This window comes from Trichechus manatus, unplaced genomic scaffold (assembly GCF_000243295.1).
Source record: "Trichechus manatus latirostris isolate Lorelei unplaced genomic scaffold, TriManLat1.0 scaffold00003, whole genome shotgun sequence".
Classification (NCBI taxonomy): Eukaryota; Metazoa; Chordata; class Mammalia; order Sirenia; family Trichechidae; genus Trichechus; species Trichechus manatus.
This window is the reverse complement of record NW_004443939.1, coordinates 11262136-11282236: the sequence shown is the minus strand read 5'-3', so window position 1 is coordinate 11282236 and position 20101 is coordinate 11262136. Positions and strand designations below refer to the sequence as shown.

The 20101-nt window shown below is 41.5% G+C and overlaps 1 protein-coding gene across 2 annotated transcripts in view; it reads right to left on the bottom strand.

Moving 5' to 3' along the window:
- Positions 1-20101, bottom strand: part of CACHD1 (cache domain containing 1) — a 275041-nt gene that overhangs the window by 2728 nt on the left and 252212 nt on the right. For both annotated transcript variants that reach the window (XM_004369017.3, XM_012555422.1), the window contains 10 exons: positions 18774-18896; positions 17516-17615; positions 17312-17428; positions 15212-15372; positions 14785-14871; positions 13823-13939; positions 12478-12629; positions 10742-10903; positions 9440-9517; positions 8694-8795 (listed from right to left, as the gene is read on the bottom strand). In XM_004369017.3, coding sequence (XP_004369074.2) covers positions 8694-8795; positions 9440-9517; positions 10742-10903; positions 12478-12629; positions 13823-13939; positions 14785-14871; positions 15212-15372; positions 17312-17428; positions 17516-17615; positions 18774-18896 — 1199 coding nt within the window. The remainder of the gene's footprint in view (positions 1-8693; positions 8796-9439; positions 9518-10741; positions 10904-12477; positions 12630-13822; positions 13940-14784; positions 14872-15211; positions 15373-17311; positions 17429-17515; positions 17616-18773; positions 18897-20101) is intronic.

Here is a 20101-nt window from a genome sequence, read left to right as displayed (position 1 = left end):
CATCTAAAGTGAGAATAGCAGCACAACTGGAAGAATGTAGTCGATGTCACTGAACGGTGCATGTAGAAATTTTTGAAATGGTGTATCTTTGGCTATGTATGTTTACACCAAAAAAAAAAAAAAAAAAAAAAGGTTGAGAAGGGAGAGGGTTGACATGTCGTGACAAAAGCCATGGCCACCCTTCCCTGCCCCTGCAACAGAGCAGGCACCTATTTCATGAAATTCCTGCATATCAATGAGGCACATACTTCCATGTCCATTTTATAGATGAGCGAGGGAAAGGAGGATCAGAGAGCCTAAGGAACTTCCCCAAAGTTCCAGTACCTAGTAAAACACCAACTCCACACATATATCTATAATGCCCACAGCAATTAACAGAGGAATCAACTATTCTCCATATAAGCTGGCTCACTGTATTGAAAGATTAATTTCTTTTAGTATTCTAAGTAATACATGTTTCAACAGAAAATGCCCTTGTTGATCAAAGGATTCCATTCCAAGAATCTTGGCATGTTTTTAAATATTGCAAAAATCCCCTTTAAAAATGTTGAGAAGTGACAGCTCATTAATATTTCCGCTGCATCTACAGTTAGCATCTATCAGCACTCACCCGTGGGTTGTGCTAGTCACATTTGTGGCTATAAAACTGATGTGCTTGCACACAGCCAAGCAGGAATAGTTGGTGGTTGAAAATGCATGCTCTGTGCAAAAATGAGAAAGGCAATTCTCTGTCTTCAATGAGACGTTTCTCAAATGATAGAATTATTTAACAGTCCAATTCAACAAATATTTATTGGGCACCTACTATGTATAAGACATGGCAGTAGACACCCAGATGAAAATGCAGTCCCTGCACAAGGAGCTCAAAAGCTAGTGCTTGAGAAATAAAACAAGTACAAGAATAGCTCAATTCAATTATTCATTTACTGAAGACCATTATGGGGCTGAGGGAGGGGAAGACTGTGAAACACAAATAAGAGGCATCTCCTTTCCCTGAGGTTTTCACAACAGAATATGACACAGATATTCACAAAGCTAAGTTTACTGAAATGCAGAAAATGGTAAATGCTATGCTGTTGTTAGCTGCCGCTGAGTCAGCCTTAACTCGTGGTGATACCATGCATAAGGAGTTTGGACTGTTGTGATCCATATTGCTTTCATTGGCTGAATTTTGGAAGTAGACCACCAGGCCTTTCTTCTTAGTCTGTCTCAGTTTGGAAACTCCACTGAAACCTTCCCAGCATCACAGCAACACACTGATGGATAGGCAGTGTCTTCGCTGATGTGCACGGGCTGGGAATCAAACCCGGGTCTCCCACATGGAGGGTGAGAATTCTACCACTGAACCACCACTGTCCCTCTGTCAGTGCTATAATTGAGGTATAACTGAAATCCAGAAGAGGGAATAACTAATTCTGGCTGGCTGGCGTGAGAAAGTTTCAGATTTTAGTTGAGCTTCAATGAATGAGCAGGAGTTTGGTAAGTAGACACAAGCAAGGGGAGAGGATGAACAGAGACAGAGTCATGGAAACGTAAGGCCATTACTGTACCACGTGGCTAGGATGAGTGCTAGCAGGCAGCTGGAGGAAAAGGCAAGTGGAAGGTGGAAAGGTAACTTAAAGTCAGATTATAAAGGCCTTGCCAGAAAACAGAAAATGGAAAAACATTACAGGGTTTTAAGAAGACCGAAAAATGGCATCGATCAAAAGATAGTTATGGTGACAATTTAGAGAAATGAATGGAAGGAAGAGAGGGGGCAGTTAGAGGTTACTGCAATAGCTCAGATGAAAGATGAAGAAGTAAAACTAGAGTGGAATTGAACAGACTGAAAGATATTCAGGGGGGAAACAATGGAAGAAGTTGCTGAGTGATTGGTTGGGGAGGGATGTGGGGGGTGATGGATGGTTAAAGGCAACTACACCTTTGAGTCAGGATGACTAGAGAGGGACACTCTGAGACCTTGAGTCTCAGGGAAGAAAGGGAATTTTGTTTTTGCACGCATTGGTTTTGAGAGCCTGTGGGTCACATATATGGAAATGTCTAGCCAGAAACTCAGGATCGTAGCCCCAAAGAATTTAGCGCAGAAAGGGGAGATTTCATTGGTGTATGTGTCTATCATTACCGAGTGCCTTCTTGGTGCCAGGAGGTAGGCTAAGGGCTAAACAGAAAAAGGGGTAAGACGAGGCCCCAGTGCCCCCAAGAGGGCCACAGTCAAGAAGCGGCAATGTACATGTGCTAAAACTGAGGAATAACAAAAGGAAGGAATAATGAAGCCAGTTACCTTGCTTAGGAGACTAGAGGAGGTGACACTTAAGGTGCTCTTGATGGGAAAGAAGGAGTCACTAGGTAAAGAAAGGGGTGGAAAAGTATTATAGGCAGGAGCTTAACCAATGAGTTGCCATCATGTTGACTCCAACTCATGGAGACCCCACGTATGTCAGGGTAGAACTATGCTCCACAGGGTTTTCAATGGCTGATTTTTTTTGAAGTAGATTGCCAGGACTTTCTTCTGAGGCACCTCTGGGTGGACTCAGACCTCCAACCTTTGGATTGCAGCCAAGCATGTTAACTGTTTGCACCATCACGGGACGATGGGCAGGGGCAAGAACATGCAAAGGTTTGGTAGCCTGAAAGGATCTGGTGGATTCCGGGAATGGTGAAAAGCCGTGCGTGTGTGTGTGTGTGTGTGTGTGTGTAGTGGGGGGGTGGGGTGGGGGAGAATGGGAGATGAGGAGGCTTGAAACGCAAGCTAAGACCAGATAGAGAAGAGTGGTGGAAGCTAGAAGTTAGGATTTAGTCATGGGCAATGGGGTGGTGGTGCTGATAGAAGGCATGCTTTCACAAGATCCGCCGGGAAAATGAGGAGGCTGGACCGAAGGAGGGAAGGATCAGAGGCTCAGAGGACAGACGGCTGAAGCATGGACCTGAAGAGATGGCGAGGACCTGAAGCAGGTCAGAACAGTGTTTGGAAGTGAGCAAACAGCTGGCTTCTTTAAGAGACCTTTCAAGTACAGAGTAGATGGAATTTGGTGACCAAATGGACTTGACTGGTGACGATGCCAGGGGAGATGGCAGCCTTGGATAAGGTCATGGTTTCTAAGTTCAGAGGCTGGGGAAATAGTGATGTCATTAACAAGATTCAGAGATCAAGAGCCAAAATAAGTTTCTCAGCTTTGGCAGCGCTGACTCTGGAATTTAAGATTGGATGCTAGGCTCTAGAATCTCAGTTACAGAGTGCTGTGTACGTTAAAAACCATCTGGTGCTATACATGTAAAGGACTTACGTACATTTTAGCAACATTTCCGTATCTGTGTTGATTATTTTTGGCCAAACTTTAGTGCTAGGCTCCCTTCACTTTGCCTCTAAATACCTCCTGGATGGCTTCTCATCTCTGCTAATTACAAGCACACGGAAAAAACAAAAAACCAAACCCACTGCCATCGAGTGGATTCTGACTCATAGCGACCCTATAGGACAGAGTAGAACTGCCCTATAGTTTCTAAGGAGTGCCCGGTGGATTCGAACTGCCGACCTTTTGGTTAGCCGACATAGCACTTAACCACTACGCCACCAGGGTTTCCACAAGCACTGGAGTAACTGACACTTCATTTTAACATCCATGGTGTTAAGCTCATGGTGCTCCTTCTGCCTGGCTCACCCTCCCCACCTTCCTTCATCTCGCTGTTGCGCTTCATGCTTCAGTTTGAATGTCTCCTTCAGGAAGCCTTCCCAACCAACTCGCTCCTTCCCACCTCCAGCCCTGTCAACCCACGCGGGGTCTGGTGCTGCTTCTGGGAGCTAACAAAGCATCCTGTGCACATCTCTAAATTAAGAGTTTACCACATTATAATACTGGTCTGTCTTGTCCACTAGCAAATTCTTTCTTTTTTTAATTTTTTTCCCGTACAAAAATTTATACATACATTGTCATGTGACTCTAATTGCTCTCCCTATACTGTGACAGCACACTACTCCTTTCCACCCCTGATTCCCCATGTCCAATCAACCAGCTCCTAGCCCTCTCTGCCTTCCCATCTCACCTCCGGACAGAAGCTGCCCGTTTAGTCTCTTGTATCTACTTGAGCTAAGAGGCACACTCTTCACGAGAATCACTTTATGTCCCATAGTCCAGTCCAATCTTTGTCTGAAGAGTTGGCCTCAGAAATTGTTTTAGTTCTGGGCTGATAGAGACTCCAGGGGCCATGATTTCTGGGGTTCCTCCAGTCTTAGTCGGACCATTAAGTCTGATCTTCTTACTAGCAAATTCTATCTTGGAGTACAGGGGCTTATTTATCTTCATAATAGATAAATTTAATAGATTTCAACAATCCAGGCACTTAAAAAAAACATATATTCCCAAAGCAATGGCGTCAATGATTTTTTTTTATTATCATTTATGATTTCTGTCTGGTTTGATATCTAGCGGTGTCATCAAATGAAGACATGCTAGGATTCACTGGGCTCAGCCAAGAAGTTCTGACAGAGAGTTCAGGCCTATGCCAAACTGGTCTAGTCACAAGCCCTGGGGTTCGTACTCAGGGTGGTGGTGATGGTGCAGCTGTCAGCGAGACCACTCGGACACACTCTCATTTCTCCGGCTACTGCTTTCTGATGAGTACCACAGCAGAGGCCCTTCCCAAGTAAACTCTTACACTGGGGCCATTCCATAACCCCTCTGTAGCGTAGGCTTCTTCTCTTCTGATTAGTGAAAACGTGTGTGTGTGTGTGTGTGTGTGTTGGGAGGGTAGTAGCAAGTTCTGGAGAAGCAGGAGAAAGCCAAATACATTCTCTCACTCATCAAATTAACAGTATTTTTCGGTGCCAGGCAATTCTGCTGAGCACTGGGAACAACATAGTGATGAATAAGACAGACATGGGCTACCTGTAAAAAACGTTAAACTGGCAAATCTTTTGTTATATATATTTTTACCACAATTAAAAACAAAAAAAAAGAAGAAGAAGAAGAGTTGAAAGTAGTTACCTCTAGGAACTGAAAAACTGGGAAGCATATCAGGGACGTTGATTTTCCATAACAAGCCTTGCAGAACTATTTAACTCTAAACTCTGTGCATGTATAACTTAGAAAAATAGAAAAACTTAAAACAAACAAACAAGTCAGATATGGTCCCTGCTTTCATGGAGGTGGAAGCGTCTTTAAAACACAAAAAATATTTAAAAACACTTTCAAAGGAAAAACATGTCCAAAGGCATAGACAGAAAAGTTTCTGCAAAGACAATCTCAACAGAGAAATAGGCTTCAGGGTGGAGGTCAGATGTCCACAAACAATAGAAAGGTCAAGATTAGACTTCTGGTCTATTGCATTCTGCTTATGTGTTTATCTGATGGTCCCTAAGAACGTGCTCTTGATTGTCCCTAAGTGATGTTAGGTCCTTCTGGGACTCATTCGCCATCTTGTGGCCACAGAGAGTAACTGAGAAAATCTATGCACCTCTAGAAAACGGTCTTATATTGCACTACAAGGTTCTAAGTTCAGCATTTGCCTTTTGAGTCTTGTGGAATTTGCTCATTGCTGAGCTGATTCCAACCCACAGCAATCCCATCTAGTAATGAATATATGCATTCATTTACGGTTTCCTCCTGGATTGTAAATTCCTTGAGGACAGGGTGGGTGTGGATATAGGGAGGCCAACTCTGAGCTCCCTGTTGGTCATGTGCTATTTCATTTAATCCTCACAACAACCTTATGAAGTAGATTTTTTTTTTTAAAATTCTGGTAAAATTTATACAATATAAAATTTGCCATTTTAACCATTTCCAAGTATACAATCCAATGGCGTTAATCACATTCACGATGTTGTGCAATTATCACCACTATTTGTATCTAACACTTTTTCATCACTACAAGAAAGAGTTCTGTACCCATTAAGCAATAACTTCCTATTCCCCTCTCTCAGCCCCTGGTAACCACTCATCTACTTTCTCTCTCTCTAAACTGGTTTCTATTGAGTTGATTCTGACTCATGGCAACCCCATGTATGTCAGAGCAGAAGTGTGCTCCATGGGGTTTTCAACAGTTGATTTTTCAGAAGTAGATTGCCAGGCCTTTTTTCTGAGGTGCCTCTGGATGGCCTTGAACCTCCAGCCTTCGCGTTAGCAGCTGAGCGTGTTTGCATTACCCGGGGACTCCTCTGTCTCTATACAGTTACCCATTCTAGACATTTCATATAAAATCATAGCAATATTTGTCCTTTTGTGTCTGACTTAATTTACTCAGCATAATGTTTTCAGTGTTCATCCATGTCGTAGGATGTATCAGAACTTCATTTCTCTTTATGGCTGAATCACATTGCATGGTATGTATATACTCCATTTTGTTGATTCATTCATCTGTTGATGGACACTTAGGTTGTACCCACCTTGTGGCTACTGTGAATAACAATGAACGTTAGTGTTGAAATAGAATTTTCAATCCTGTTTTAATTACTAGAAAACTGAGGTCCAAAGCAGCTTCATTAAGGCTCACAGCTTGTAAAAATGAGGAGAGGTAGGATTCAAAGCAAGCTCTGCTGGATCCTATCTCATAAGCTCTTCCACTATATCACACAGCCTCACAGAAATGACATGCCCCCATCTTTAACTCTCTCCACAGTGCCTAGCAAATACCAGGCGCCCAATAAATCCACCAAATAGAATACACGCAAGAAGCGTGCTGCTGAAACAATTAGATTAGATTTTCCTGTTTAATGTATTAAAAAAAAAAAACCCATTGCTGTCGAGTCATTTCTGACTCATACTGACCCTACAGGACAGAGTAGAACTGCCCCATAGGGTTTCCAAGGAGTGGCTGGTGGATTCAAACTGCTGACGTTTTTGTTAGCGGCTGAACTCTTACCCACTTTAATGTATAGGTACAGCTTATCATCTAGCATCCCAGGGACAATTAACCTGATGCCACGGCTTTTCGTGACCCACTGTACAGGTTTAGGGAGATGACAACCTGCAGTTAAACGCTATTGATTTTGTGGTGCATTTGGAATTCTGTGGAACGTCAATGTCTTCTATTTCTTTTGGTGCTGCATTCTGTCTGCATGAGAAACTATTTTTCATTCCTTGGGGATAAGAGGGATCCAATTATTGTGAAAAATGAAAGAAACCAAGCCCTTAGCAAGATTCCTTGGATTTCAGATACTGACACTGCACCCTTCCTTTCATCTAAAATGTTGCTTCATATGCCATTTTACTAAGACAGTGGGAGAGCTAATGGGACATCTGAAACGTCACTCAGAGCTCCAAGTTGGTATTGATGCAATTGCTACTGGGGGAGAGAGAGAAAAAAAGGATTCAGTGTTTCTGCTGACTAAGAAATTATTTCTGCTGAACTTTAGTAGCCTCAAACCTGTTTTATTATTCAAAGGAGAAGAGGCACAGAACTGCCTGGCAGAAGAAATTTATGCAGGTTCAAAGGTTTTTAGGGAAAAAAGCCAGAAAGCCAAAAGAAACTGAAAAATTTAACTTCTGCTTTGATTCACCATAGAAAACTAAAGTTTCTCTTTAGTTAATGGGAACAATGTCATTCCCAGTCCAGATTAACAGACTTCAATTGACAAAACACTGTTTTCCTCTTTAGCTTCTCCTGTTCCCCAAAGGGAGCCTGAATCCTGGCTACAGTATAAAGGGAATACTAGTTGCTTTGACGAATATTCACTTTTTCATTTTTTAGCATACACTGTTTGAAGATTTTTTTTTTCAAGGTAGATGTGGAGAAAGCTGAGTCAAAGAGGCATAAATGCATTATTTATGCTTAAAAAAAAAAAAAAGACCTGACTTTGGGAAGAAAATAGAGATTTCTGGAGAATTAAACAGCAATCTTGAGAAATGAAAAGAGTTTACAAGAAAAGTCCTATACTCCTGTTATATTTTTGTGGAATTAGGACAGTGATGCTTAGAGACTAGATCTGCTGTTCTTTGTCACAATGAGTGATAAGGACACTGAGAAGGTGAGAGGCCATGTGCTATGGGCAAGTCTTAGTCTCAGCATCTGGTGCCTCTTCACAGTTTGGCCCCAAACCTAGTCTCAGCTATGTCTATAGTCGCTTCTTCCAGAGCATATTACAGGCACCACGTTACACAATGCCCTGCCTTTGCACGCACTAGTCCTTTGCTTCTAAAATCCTTTGCCCCTAACTTTACTTCGGTCATCCTTTGAGGCTCAGTCCAAATGATGCCTCCTTGGTGAATTCTTCCCTTACCCCCGCAGCCAAGGCTGGATGTCAGGGCAGAGAAATGCCAGAAGACAGCATGTATGGACTCTTGTCATGTGCCAAGAGCATGTAGCTGGGAGCACCCTTAATGATGCTGGTGTGTGCCAACTAGCAGCACTGGGTAGCAGGACCTCAGAAGATGCCGGTTTACTGAGAATCAAGTGGGGTGGAAAGCAGGTTCCATTTAGACAACCTAAGTTTTTCTTTATGGAGGTGAGAATGCTAAGGAAACCTAGGAAGCAATCTGTGTGTCCGGATGTCACGTGGCTGATGCCTGGGAGTGCTGAGACGTGAGCAAACCCGCCCACGGGCTCTTATAAAACAGAGCCATGGCTCTGTTTTTTTTTTTGAAAATTATGTCAAAATAATTTACCTAAGCACAGAAAGAAGGAGAGAAAGGATGTGAGCATTGGCCCACAGGCACTCCCCAGGTTTCTCAGGTCCTCAAATGCAGGAAGCCAGACCTTACCATGATCACTTTCTGTTCCCGACCGGCCCCAGTAGCGACGCCTCCTCTCTGGGCTGTGTGTGCGCCGTTCAATGACCGCAGCTATGAATCGGGTGTTGCTGACTGTGGGAAGGTAAGGGCGGTTAATGCTCCGTCTTACGCAGGTATCTTTATTAGATCGAGCACATTTGCTCTGAGCAAGTGCATTCACACGTTGGGAGAGTTATTCTTTGGAGAGCTAGAATAAGTAATTTTTTAAAAATTCTGAGGATTAGCCTTTGAACTGGTACAGTGAGGGGTACTTAATTACGTATCTCCAACAGGCATCAAGAAGCGATGCTCTAGGTACTTGTTAAGACCAGGGTAGCTCAACACTAACGGAACTCTCTTTTGATAAAGAAAATGCTCTCCTTTTTTTTCCTGACTTGTATGTACTATTTAAGGGATTAAAAAATGCACACTGGAAGATTCCCTTTCTAAAATACTATGTCGGAAAGTAATGAGGAGGAGAGAAGGCAAAGGTAGGGTGAGCTGTTTTATGCCAAAGCACTTAATACAAAAAACAAAGAACATTATACAATCTTTTGAAATTCTCTAAAACAAAGCAAACATTGATACACTCATTCCCAAAGGAAAAGGGAGAAAGAAAACACCCACCATGTTAAAGCTCCTTAAATTTTAATATAAGCCAAAAGGATATAAGAAAGAATATTCATTCTGGATTAGCCTCCTGCCGACACTCCGCAGCGAGGCAGCCGAATACTCACTGATGCCTCTGTCTTCGTGACTGTCATCATCTCTTTCATCTCTGTCATTCTCCAGGTTGGACAGACGCACTGACATTTCTACCCATCATTGAAAAGAGAGAAACACGACTATTTAATCAAACAAAATCACCCGCTTTAATACCCTGCCGAGTGCTTGTCTGATGTCTGGGTGACAGCATTCCACCAAGAGTGAATCCTATTTTGGAGAAGAGTGAACCGATGCCAATTCTTTTATTTTTATGTTTTAAGGGAAGGAAGCAGGAATCAGAAGAGGAGGAACAAGAAGTGCATAATCAAGAGACACCGGAAATGGGTTTTAGAAGAAAGAGGAGAAAAGAAGTTGATTGAGGTCAACAGATCTTGAATACTCAAATACCCGAAACAGGACGACTAGGGGCTAAAATCACTGCTATGTTTATAAAATCGGGCTACAAGGTCCTACAAAGGCCAGGCATAAGGTAAGTCTGGACTGCAGTCATTCTCAGTCCAGCCAAATCTTACCACCAGGAAAGCCTTTGTGATATCCTTGTTACTAAATCAGGCAACATTATCCCATGATCTGCCTTCACAACTGTGGCCATAGTGAAACATCCCCAAAAGAACCCATCGTTACTGCTGCAATGGTGAGCTAAGTGGCTCCTGACTGAGTCCAGGAAGGATGATGAGTTAGCTTTATCTCCACAAAGGTCAGGTCAAGCCATGCTGGGGGACTTCAGGGAATGATGGGTATGGCATTAAATGGCTTGGCCCCTGCAAACAAGCACAGATACCATGCTAAAACCTCTTAGTATTGAAGCCATGATTACTTATCCTTTTTTAAGAGATGTGATTATTCAAATGTGTGTGCACTCACACTGCACGATAACAGCTGCAGTGTAACAGATTCATGTTCTTGCCAATTGTGATCTGGGACATCTGGATTCACCTGTCTTTTTGGAACTGCAGGGTAGTTGACCTTAGTGAAGAACAAAGTTTTCCAGTCAGCATCCCAGCCCCTGGGACTGGCTTATTACAGAGGCTGGCTACAGGCTAATACTGTGTAAGAAGAGAGGAGCTCTAGAGATTTTTCTGGGGAATCCAAATGGAACTCACAGGGTTTGGCACTAAGGCTGAGCAGCGGGCTAAAGGAGAAAAGCAGGCTTTGGGGATTTCTGAATCTACTCTATGGAAGCTGAAAAAAGTAGCACCATTCTGGTAATTCCTTAGCTATGAGGACAACTGGCCATTTTCCTTCCCGTCTTTGAACAACCCAAGTGAGGCTGCTGCCTCCTGGAGGAGCTTTGGGATTCATTTTTAGCTCACCTTGGGCAGCAAGAGGAGACATATGCTGATGACTCCGGTGATGGATCTGATGGCGGTAGGCGTACACAGCAAGGACAAGCACCATGATGCATCCCATAATACCTCCAGCCACAGGACCCACGGGAGCACTCTTAATCATGTTCAATGTGATAACCTCATCGCCTTCATTAAAACAAACAAACAGATGTCGTAAATATTTCCCAAATGTGAGAGGAGGCAGGGCTGGTGGGAGGGGTGTGTGTGAGAAATGGAAAGGAACAGGCCTGGAAGGGACTTGGGGAAGATAAGTAAGAACAGCTGCTTTAAGCTTTGAATTTCTCAAAGAAGGCTCACCAGAATCTGGAAGCAATGGCTTCGTTGAGTCCCTGGTTCTCAAATTAAAATCCTGGTTGCTAAGCAGGGTGAAAGCACAATTGGCAAGGACCGGTAAGGCAAATGAATAGATGAGAACCATCTAAATATGCAGCATCCAGTGCTAACAGAGTCCTGGCTCCTTGGGGTATGAGTAATTCTTGAAAGAGGAGGAAACTCCCCAAGTACAGAGGTGAATGCAATACGGGCCTTTCGGGGGGTCACGTGACTGATCTACTGCAATAAATGACACCGGGTACAATACATATGTGCCAAACAGATCAAATTTCAAAGCTTATGGGTTCCCATTAAAACACCATTTGCATTTTCAGATAGGAAAATGGTGGTGGGCATTTAGTGCTTTCTTGGAAAAAGGTCACTTCAACTATGTCCTCATCTGGTTCAGCAGTAAAACGTGAGATCAAACCTTTCCTTACGTGAGCCTTTCTTCTACAGACACACTAATGTAGGGAGATGTTAAAAACCAAGGTATTAACTAAAGATTTAAAAATTTGACTCCCCTGCCAAGTAAGCTTTAAGTAAAAATAAAACAACGAAAAACAATAGTTGCCATTGAGTGAATTCCGACTCATGGCGATCTCATGTATGTCAGACTAGAACTGTGCCTTATGGGGTTTTCAATGGCTGTGATCTTTCAGAAGTAGATTGCCAGGACTTTCTTCCAAGGTGCCTTTGTGGGGATTCAAACTACCAACTTTTCGGTTAGTAGCCAAGTGCTTAACCATTTGTGTCACGCAAGGGCTAAAGCTTTAGGCGTCAGTGTTAATTCCAGAATGACACCGAGAAAATCTCAGCAGAGGGATACAGCCTCCTGGGCAGTATTTTCCAGGTCTTGAAGCTTGAGCCCAGGGGCTCTCCTCCCTACAGAGCCCCTCCCACTAACTGTTCCAGTTGCATTGGGTAGCTCTGGCTTCTGTTGACCCCAAGACTCTAAATACTGATTTGTAGCCATAAGACTTCTGCTTGAGAAAAGTCATGAGGGAAAGTAGCAGCAGAAAACAGACATGCAGTGGTCACTCTGTGCATAACTGGCCCAGAGCTTCTGACAGCTGGGACTCCCATTCAGACAGGCTCTAGAGTTCAGCCATGTGGAAATCAGGCCTGATATTTCTCTGAACAAGCTTTATGGGAATGAATTCCAGGCCAGCAAAATTTGGCAGGACAGCTAGTTGTTCACTCTCTCTGCACATTCTATCTAGCCAGCTCTGAAGGTAATTATCTGCCTTGGTTTTGTAACTAAAAACCACTGGCAAAGGGATCGGGGAAGTAGAGCAGAAGATCATTTTTAAGATTTCTGTCCTAGAATGCAGGCAGGAAAATGTGTATTCAAGAACCTCATTGTTCTGGGTTCCCCACACACATACCTATTGCTCCCATATCATCAACGTAGGGACTTTTGGCTCCAACAATCCCCCCGAAGCATTCCTTCTGGGGCGCACAGTAGGATTTGTCCAGGTGAGTCTTTCCATCGCTGTCTACCATGCACCACTCACAATCCAGCACACCAAAACAGTCCCTGCGAGAAAGATGATATACTGAGAGTTCCAGAAGGCAGCATGGGGCAGGGTAGAGTGCATGGACTTGGGTATCAGACAAATCTCAAGAGCTCCATTATTTACTAGTACTGTGAACTCCTTGAACTTTTGTTTCTTTTCCTTATAAAATGAGAACAGCAATGGAGAAAGCCGTTTTAAGCCCTCAACAACTTGGAAATGAAAGAAATAAAACTGCTCTCTAAGAATCAAACTATTAAACCCACACATCATGGATTAGTGCAGAGATACTAAAAAATCATCTTAAAAGATCAAATGGCCCCAAGGTTTGTTAGACTTTGGTCTAACATCCCCAAATATGTGGTCATTAAAAAAAAAAAGATAAAATAAGTTGGGGAAATACTAGGACAGTTAAACAGATATTTTATTACCAATTTCTTAAAACTTTTAATATTTAAGTGCATCATGATTCTCTAAGAGACTATCTGCAGTGTTTCTCAAATTTAATTAACTTTGGGCTATTGCATAACACCCCAAATAAACAATTTGATGTCAGACTGTCCGTCTGCTAAACTACACACCAAAAGGAGAACTGGCTGTCCCTTCTACTCACTCCTTCTACCCATTTTTTTTCCATCAATTGCAGCTACAATACATTCATCACCACCACCATCCCTCCTTCCATTAGCCTACCACAGCCACTATTGCCCAGATGTCTAGTCTCAAATACCCTAGAGAAGAGGGGCAGGAGACACACGGTTTTCAGTTTTCAAAACTACCATGCAGCAGATCTGCTTTCCAAGAAAGGAAATTTGGTAGCCTTGAAAATACCACACATACAGCTTGTCCACTGAGCTCTGCTTCTGGTTCCCACTCCGACTTCCTGCCCCCTCCCCCTTGCTCCTTCATGCCATGTCCCCTCACACTTCTTTCAACTCCAGAATAACTTTCCCATCCACAGATGAGGCTATTAACATACGGCACAAATGCCAAATAGCTGTAACTAACTGAAACAGGAGAATCAAATGGCGTGGACAACCTTAAACTTGGTAGAAAAAAGGCTTTTGGAAATCAGTGTCAGAGCTGAGAAACTGATGTATCTTTTTAAAACATCAAGAAAGGGACAAATGTATACTGGCTGGGAAAGCTCAGTGAGGCTGCCAGTCACTGCCGCAGCCATCACGGTGACCCGAAATAAGCACAGGGCACTGCTTACCCACTTTCCATCCTCTGACTACACCTGCTGTTGACACACTGATGAAGAGCATCTTGGAGGCCGGGATCAATAGCGGTGTATGTCACTGGCTCCTGGTGGACCTCGCAGCTTGGGTTTCTATGCAGAAAGCAAGTATGAAGGTTAGGACCAACGCCATCCCCATTCTAAACTCATCATGGCCCTGGCTGGAGGGCTGTCTGAATGGCTGTAGGGCAGCTCCGTGGAGTTGTTGTTAATGGTGGTCAGAGAGAATTGAGTTCGAATCCTGGCTTTGTCACTTAACGTGACCTTGGGCCAATTACTTAACTACTCTAAGCTTCAATGTCTTCATCTTTAGGTGTAATAGAAATAATATTGAAACAAATTAGGAAGTCATAAATATTCAACAAAACTTGAATGCATAAAATCAAAAGTGAATGTAATCTTCCTTCATTCTCCATTCTAAATCTCACTTTTCAGAGGTAACCACTGTTAACAGTTTAGCGAGGATTCTTTTAGACATTTTTTTTCTTTGCCTAAATAAACATATGCTAGTATACACACACATACTTCATTGTCTTTTATTTAAATTCTATAGAATGGATTTACCACAATTTATTTAACTGGTCTTACAATATAAATAATATTGAATTAGGTGTGAGCATGTGTGTATATGTGTGAAAGGTACTTGCATATTTATCACAGGGTTAATTTGAAAAGTAAGTGACATATATGTATGAAGTACCCGACATGTGGTAGGCACTTAGTAACTGTGTTACATTCTCCTATTGTTTGGAGATAGCGCATATACTCTTTACACTTACACGAGAATTATGTTTAAACCTGAAAGCAGACTTCATTTTAAGGCACTAGGGAACTTGGAATCTGGCTCACTAAACACTGCCATCATTAGATTGAATCACCTTCTTATACCACAACCCAAAACAAATCTATAAATGAGAGCCCACGGTGTCAATTTTTACCGGTTCTCTGCGTTGGTGAGGTTGCCAGTACATTCGTTGACCTCCAGAGGGCATTCACAAGGACATTCGCATTCATTTTGTTCCATTCTGAAAAGCAGAAAGTTACTCTGCAGAGTGTCAGTGACAAACTACATATTGTTCACACTCCGGGAAACAAAACAAAGAAACCCTGAGCTAGCTAAAAGGGACAGTAAAAAGGAAGTTCTTACCAAAGGTTTAAATACACAATTGGCCTTAATCCATTGCTCTTAGGACAAGGATGCTGCAAATGGCATAGCTCTAAAGGCTTTTGTAACTGGCACTTTCCTTTTTTCTAGCACACGCGCAGGTACTTTCAGTTTATTTTGCAGATGCCACTTCAAAATGACTGGCATCTGTTAAAATATAAATAGGGTGGTAAACAGAACACAACCCATCATGTTTTTACCGGTGACAGTTGAGACAGAGCCGGTCCACCATGCTACAAGCACAGAAGGCAAGAGAATCGCATGTTTCGTTGACAATGCCGACAAACGCATTGGTTCCCGGGATCCTCGCCAGTCTGTATTTAGAACAGTGGCTGCCATGCACAAGGTTTGTCAAATCCCCCTGTGGAACAGCCAAGTAGTGTCAGGAGTGACAGACAGCAATGCAGAGACCCTGCCCTATCTTGGTGAAAACAACCCTTCAACTGTCTACTGAAAATAGCTTAATATAAAAGTAATACATGGTCACTGTTAAAATGATGGAAAATAAAAAATACCCATAATCCCATCATTCAGAGATAATTCCCATTAAACAGTTTTATATAAATTATTTGTTCTTTTATTTATGCTTATACAGAAATAAATTTTTATAGCTGTGCATATAACCTGGTTTCTTTTTTAAATCAATTAACAATATGACATAACAAAGGAAATAACTCCAAGAAGCAATAAAAGACAACTTTCAGGTAAAGATGAACTCAAAGGGAAACTTAATCAACCAGAAAACATGCATTTTTTTTCTCTCTTGGATAACTTTTCTTTTAGAGAATAAAAGAATTATTTAAAAACCAAAGCCTCTTTAAGACAGGCTCCTGCTTCCAAAATATTCAAACAATCCAACCAAAGCAAGTATCCTCTGCATCATTCTATAATAAGGAAATGTGGTAGCCATCTTCTTGATCTGCCAAATTTGTCTACCATATTGGAAAACCAAAGGTTCAAAACCAGTATGAGTTTGTGCATAATCATTTTCCCGCATGTGTGTTATACGCACTAGGCAAATTTAACCCTATGTCAGTTTCCATGTCATTCATGTCTTACAGATGTGTGGTGAAGAGAAGCCTAACACTAAGAGTCATGTCATTGATTGCTTGGGTTCTTAGAGGTCCAGACAAATTTTCTACTGCCTGGAAGATGCCCACCTCTACAATATAAGCAGTAATACAGGATTATCATCCTGTTTTTTAGAATAACCAGGAATGCTCCAATTCCCTTTTGGGATAACTGGGGCTGTTAAGAAAGTATTCTAATTCATATTGAACTAAAATTTGCCTGTCTGAAAAATTTCTACCTGAGTATTCTGGCTTTGTCTGCCGAAGAGCTAAGGAAACCATTGTACAAATGATAGAAGATACACAGAATAAGTCAGACTTTCCTATGACAACCTTCCCTAGCAACCTTCCTTTGACTAGACTCCAGTGTGTCAACATACCCTTTAAGAAAGCGCTGCTCAGAATTGTACGGGATCTGAAGAGAGTAATAATTACTTCCTTTGTTTAAACACATTATTGCATTAATATATTCATTTTTTAAACTCCTCTCTTCCACCAGACAAGTACTTTTGCAGTTGCTTTTTTAAGGCTAAATTTAGAATTTTCAATTTAACCCAATACATTTTCAAAATTAATTTTTTAATTACACATTTAATGACATACATGCATATTCTGAGTGAAAAATCTTTCTTCCTGTAAATAACTTTTTGAATACTGGTTCTGTCATTCCTCTTTTTAGTTTTATATCCCAGCTAAGATTATTTGCAAATCAATAAGAATGTCCCTAGGATCTTTCACCACATCAGGGTAAATCTGCTGCACCTCAAATCGTACAGAGTATCCTAAACTAAGAGAGAAATTATTTTCTGGATGATCTACATACCAGCTCCCATCTAGTATGGTGGACAACCAAGGACTGACCTCATCTGGCCTTAAGGGTTTAAGATGACTGCATGGTCTCCAGAAGACAGGAAGACAGGAGCACATAGTGCCACATATATTTATACAAGAGTGTGGGAAAACAGATTCAGCAGACATTCCAAGGGCCTTAGACTGGGTGAGTCTTTAAACAAACAAAACCGAACAGAATTACAAGTGTGAGATCTTAAAATATTCACTTCCCTACTCCGGGCTTTATATCCCGCAACGGTCAAATTGGGGAGCTGGACGAAAATCCCTGTCACTCCTACAGTTCTGTGATTCTAAGGCAGAATACTCAGACATTAACCATTATCCCATTTCACATTCTATCATAGGCTGAGGAATGAGAGTGCTGAGGAATCAACTTACCACAAGGCTAGTGTTGAATTTGTAAAACCTCTGGACAGTTCTGTCACTGAAGCTGTTGCACAGGTTTTTCTTCACAAAGTTGGGGTGGTTCAGGATATCATTGGCTACCAGGGGCTCCTAACAAGGTCAAATAGAACAGAAGACATGCCATGTAATGAGCCGCAGGCTGTTGGAGAACTCAGCTATCAGCCTCCCAGCAAATACCTTGTGGGTGATGTGCTGTTGTTCCACAGGTGCGTGTCCTTTGGGGTCAATGAGGGTTGGATGTGCCACCAGATAACCCCTGTCCTCCATTATGAAGCACCTGTACCAAAACAAATGGCATTCCTCATTCATATAAGTGGTTCTTCTATACTTCCAGAGAGCATTTATCTTGCTAGCTCTGAAACAAACTGCATTTATCTTAGGTTCTCAATAAATAGTCATTGAAAAAGTGAAGGATGCCTGGCACACAGGTAGACAGATCCATTACTCTTGAGGTGGTAGATCACCTGGGATATAGGCTGAGAGTTATACCTGACTCTGAGGTCACCTACACGGTTCACACAGAATGTGCCTGTCCAATAGAAATCAGGTGGACTCAAAGATTTTTTGCAAGGATGTAAAGTGGGAAGTTTATTCTTTTTTTCAGGGAAAGGAGATCCCAAAGAAAGTGGACTTATTTATAGGCACATGCTTTAAGTAAACCATCAAAAGTTTCTTTTCTTTTGATGATAAACACACATAAAATACAACATTTGGGGGACATATAAAAATATATTTGATGGAAATACTAAATAAGCAAAGCTAGAATTGCTTTAATCAAGGCTACATTCTATTCTATTTTACTCTACATTAGTCATATCAGTTTGCCATGAATCCTGCATTCCCCCATTCAGGGCCAATGTCAAATTCAGCAGTGACAGGAAGTATGGGCCATGACAGTGAACTAAGAAAGCTATTTTAAAAAGTGGCCTGCATTAAATTAAGGGAATGCACTTGGTTTGACCAGACATTTTCTTTTGAAATTCAGGAGGCAAAGATTTTTAGTTCCATGAGCCTCTTTCTGGGGGAAATGTAAAAAGAGTGGTCTAAGCATCTGAAAATTTCACAAAGACTTTGGTTTAATAACTAAGTTAACATCAAAAGTACTACGCAAGAGTACCCTCTGGTCTTTCTCGTACCCAAGATGCGGGAAACCTCTAATTGCTGGCTTCTGGGGAAACAAGAACTGTTGGAGCATTCTAAGCACGGTTACGCTCCTTGTTATGAGCTGAGTTTATTTGTCTAAATCATAAACAGCATGTATCTTAGAAAAAGGAAAGAAAAAGAACAAAAATCTTCTTAATAGAACACCCAAGCCATGGACTGGATTTGTGATCTTGACAATGACTCTGTGGATGCCATTCAAGTAGAGATACCTGATATCTTTTTCTTTATATTTAGGCAACCAGAAGGGAAATGGTGTCCCTAAAGGGCTTACCTTATTTTGTTGCCACCATCTTGGTTACATACTGGTAATAAATCCATCAGAACCTTGTAGAAGTATCTAAGTGTGAAGTCGATGCCCATCACAGCCACAGTGTGCCCAGAAGACAGCTGCGTACTTTATATGAAAAGGATCAATGAGAACAACAGGCATTTCTTATTTAAAGGTAAAAGCTATGTTAAATCATAAGAACATATTATAGTATCAGCAGTACATTCCAACTGTTCTTTCCCACTTCTCACCCCTACAAAAAAGATCAACTAATTGATCAAGAAAACTTTAAGACTGGTAAGTATATGTATTTTTAACATGCCATGGAATATAATTAATCCCCTGATACTACAGGAGTTCAGAGAGAAGCTGGACCATCCTTTGGCCAGAACATGGGGCTCTGATGGGGGAAAGGTATCGAGTGGGAGGTTGGATGGATGGCCACTAGTGCTCCTTCCAACAAATCTCTATAGACAAGTAATCTGAAATCTCATTGAGGTTAACTGACTAGTATAATGTCACACAAAACTTAGTAGGAGCAATGCCTCTCTAATGTTCTTTCCATAACACTAAAGCTGGTTCTACTTAAAGCAAAGCTTGTATTCTAGAATATGTTCTGATTCATAGACCAGTGCTTTCTCCATTCAACAAAACTACTCTCAAAACCAGGGGAGTAGAGAAAGAGAAAGTTGAGCAGTAAAACATGATGCTAACTTTTTGGCTCTAGAATCAAATGTATCTGAGGTCAAATCTTGGTCCTGTTGGTTTCTATCTACGTAGCTCTTGGGATGCTACTTAACCTTTCTAAGCTTCAGTCTTCTCATCTGGAAATGGATAAATTAGTACCTATATCATAAAGCTGTTATCGGGATTCAGTAAGATATAGTATGTTTACAGTGCTTAATGATGTGCCTAACATATAGTAAATACTCAATAACGGGTAATTACTCTAAAGAAAACTAAACAGTGAGGACTTAAAGCTCAAGTCTGGACTGAGAATGAAATTATTACTTTTTCAGAGAAAACATACCCCAAGAAACTGCTAGACATATCAAAAGTATGGACTTCTCATTTGGAACCTTGTTTTTTTATTTCAGTCTATGCTCATGGGTGGTTGGAGGGCCATGGATTATTTGGCCAATGGACCTCTTTACTCTTGTGGCTGGGAGTGTGCAGGGTTTAACCAACATGGGACTTTCTAAGAGTCACAGCATTACCATCATCTACCCATCTGATTTCTTTATAAATTAAAAAAAAAAAAAAAAAGCCACTGTTATGGACAAAAACCTTAAAAATATTAATTGGAAAGCTCAGAAGAAACTCCCAATGTA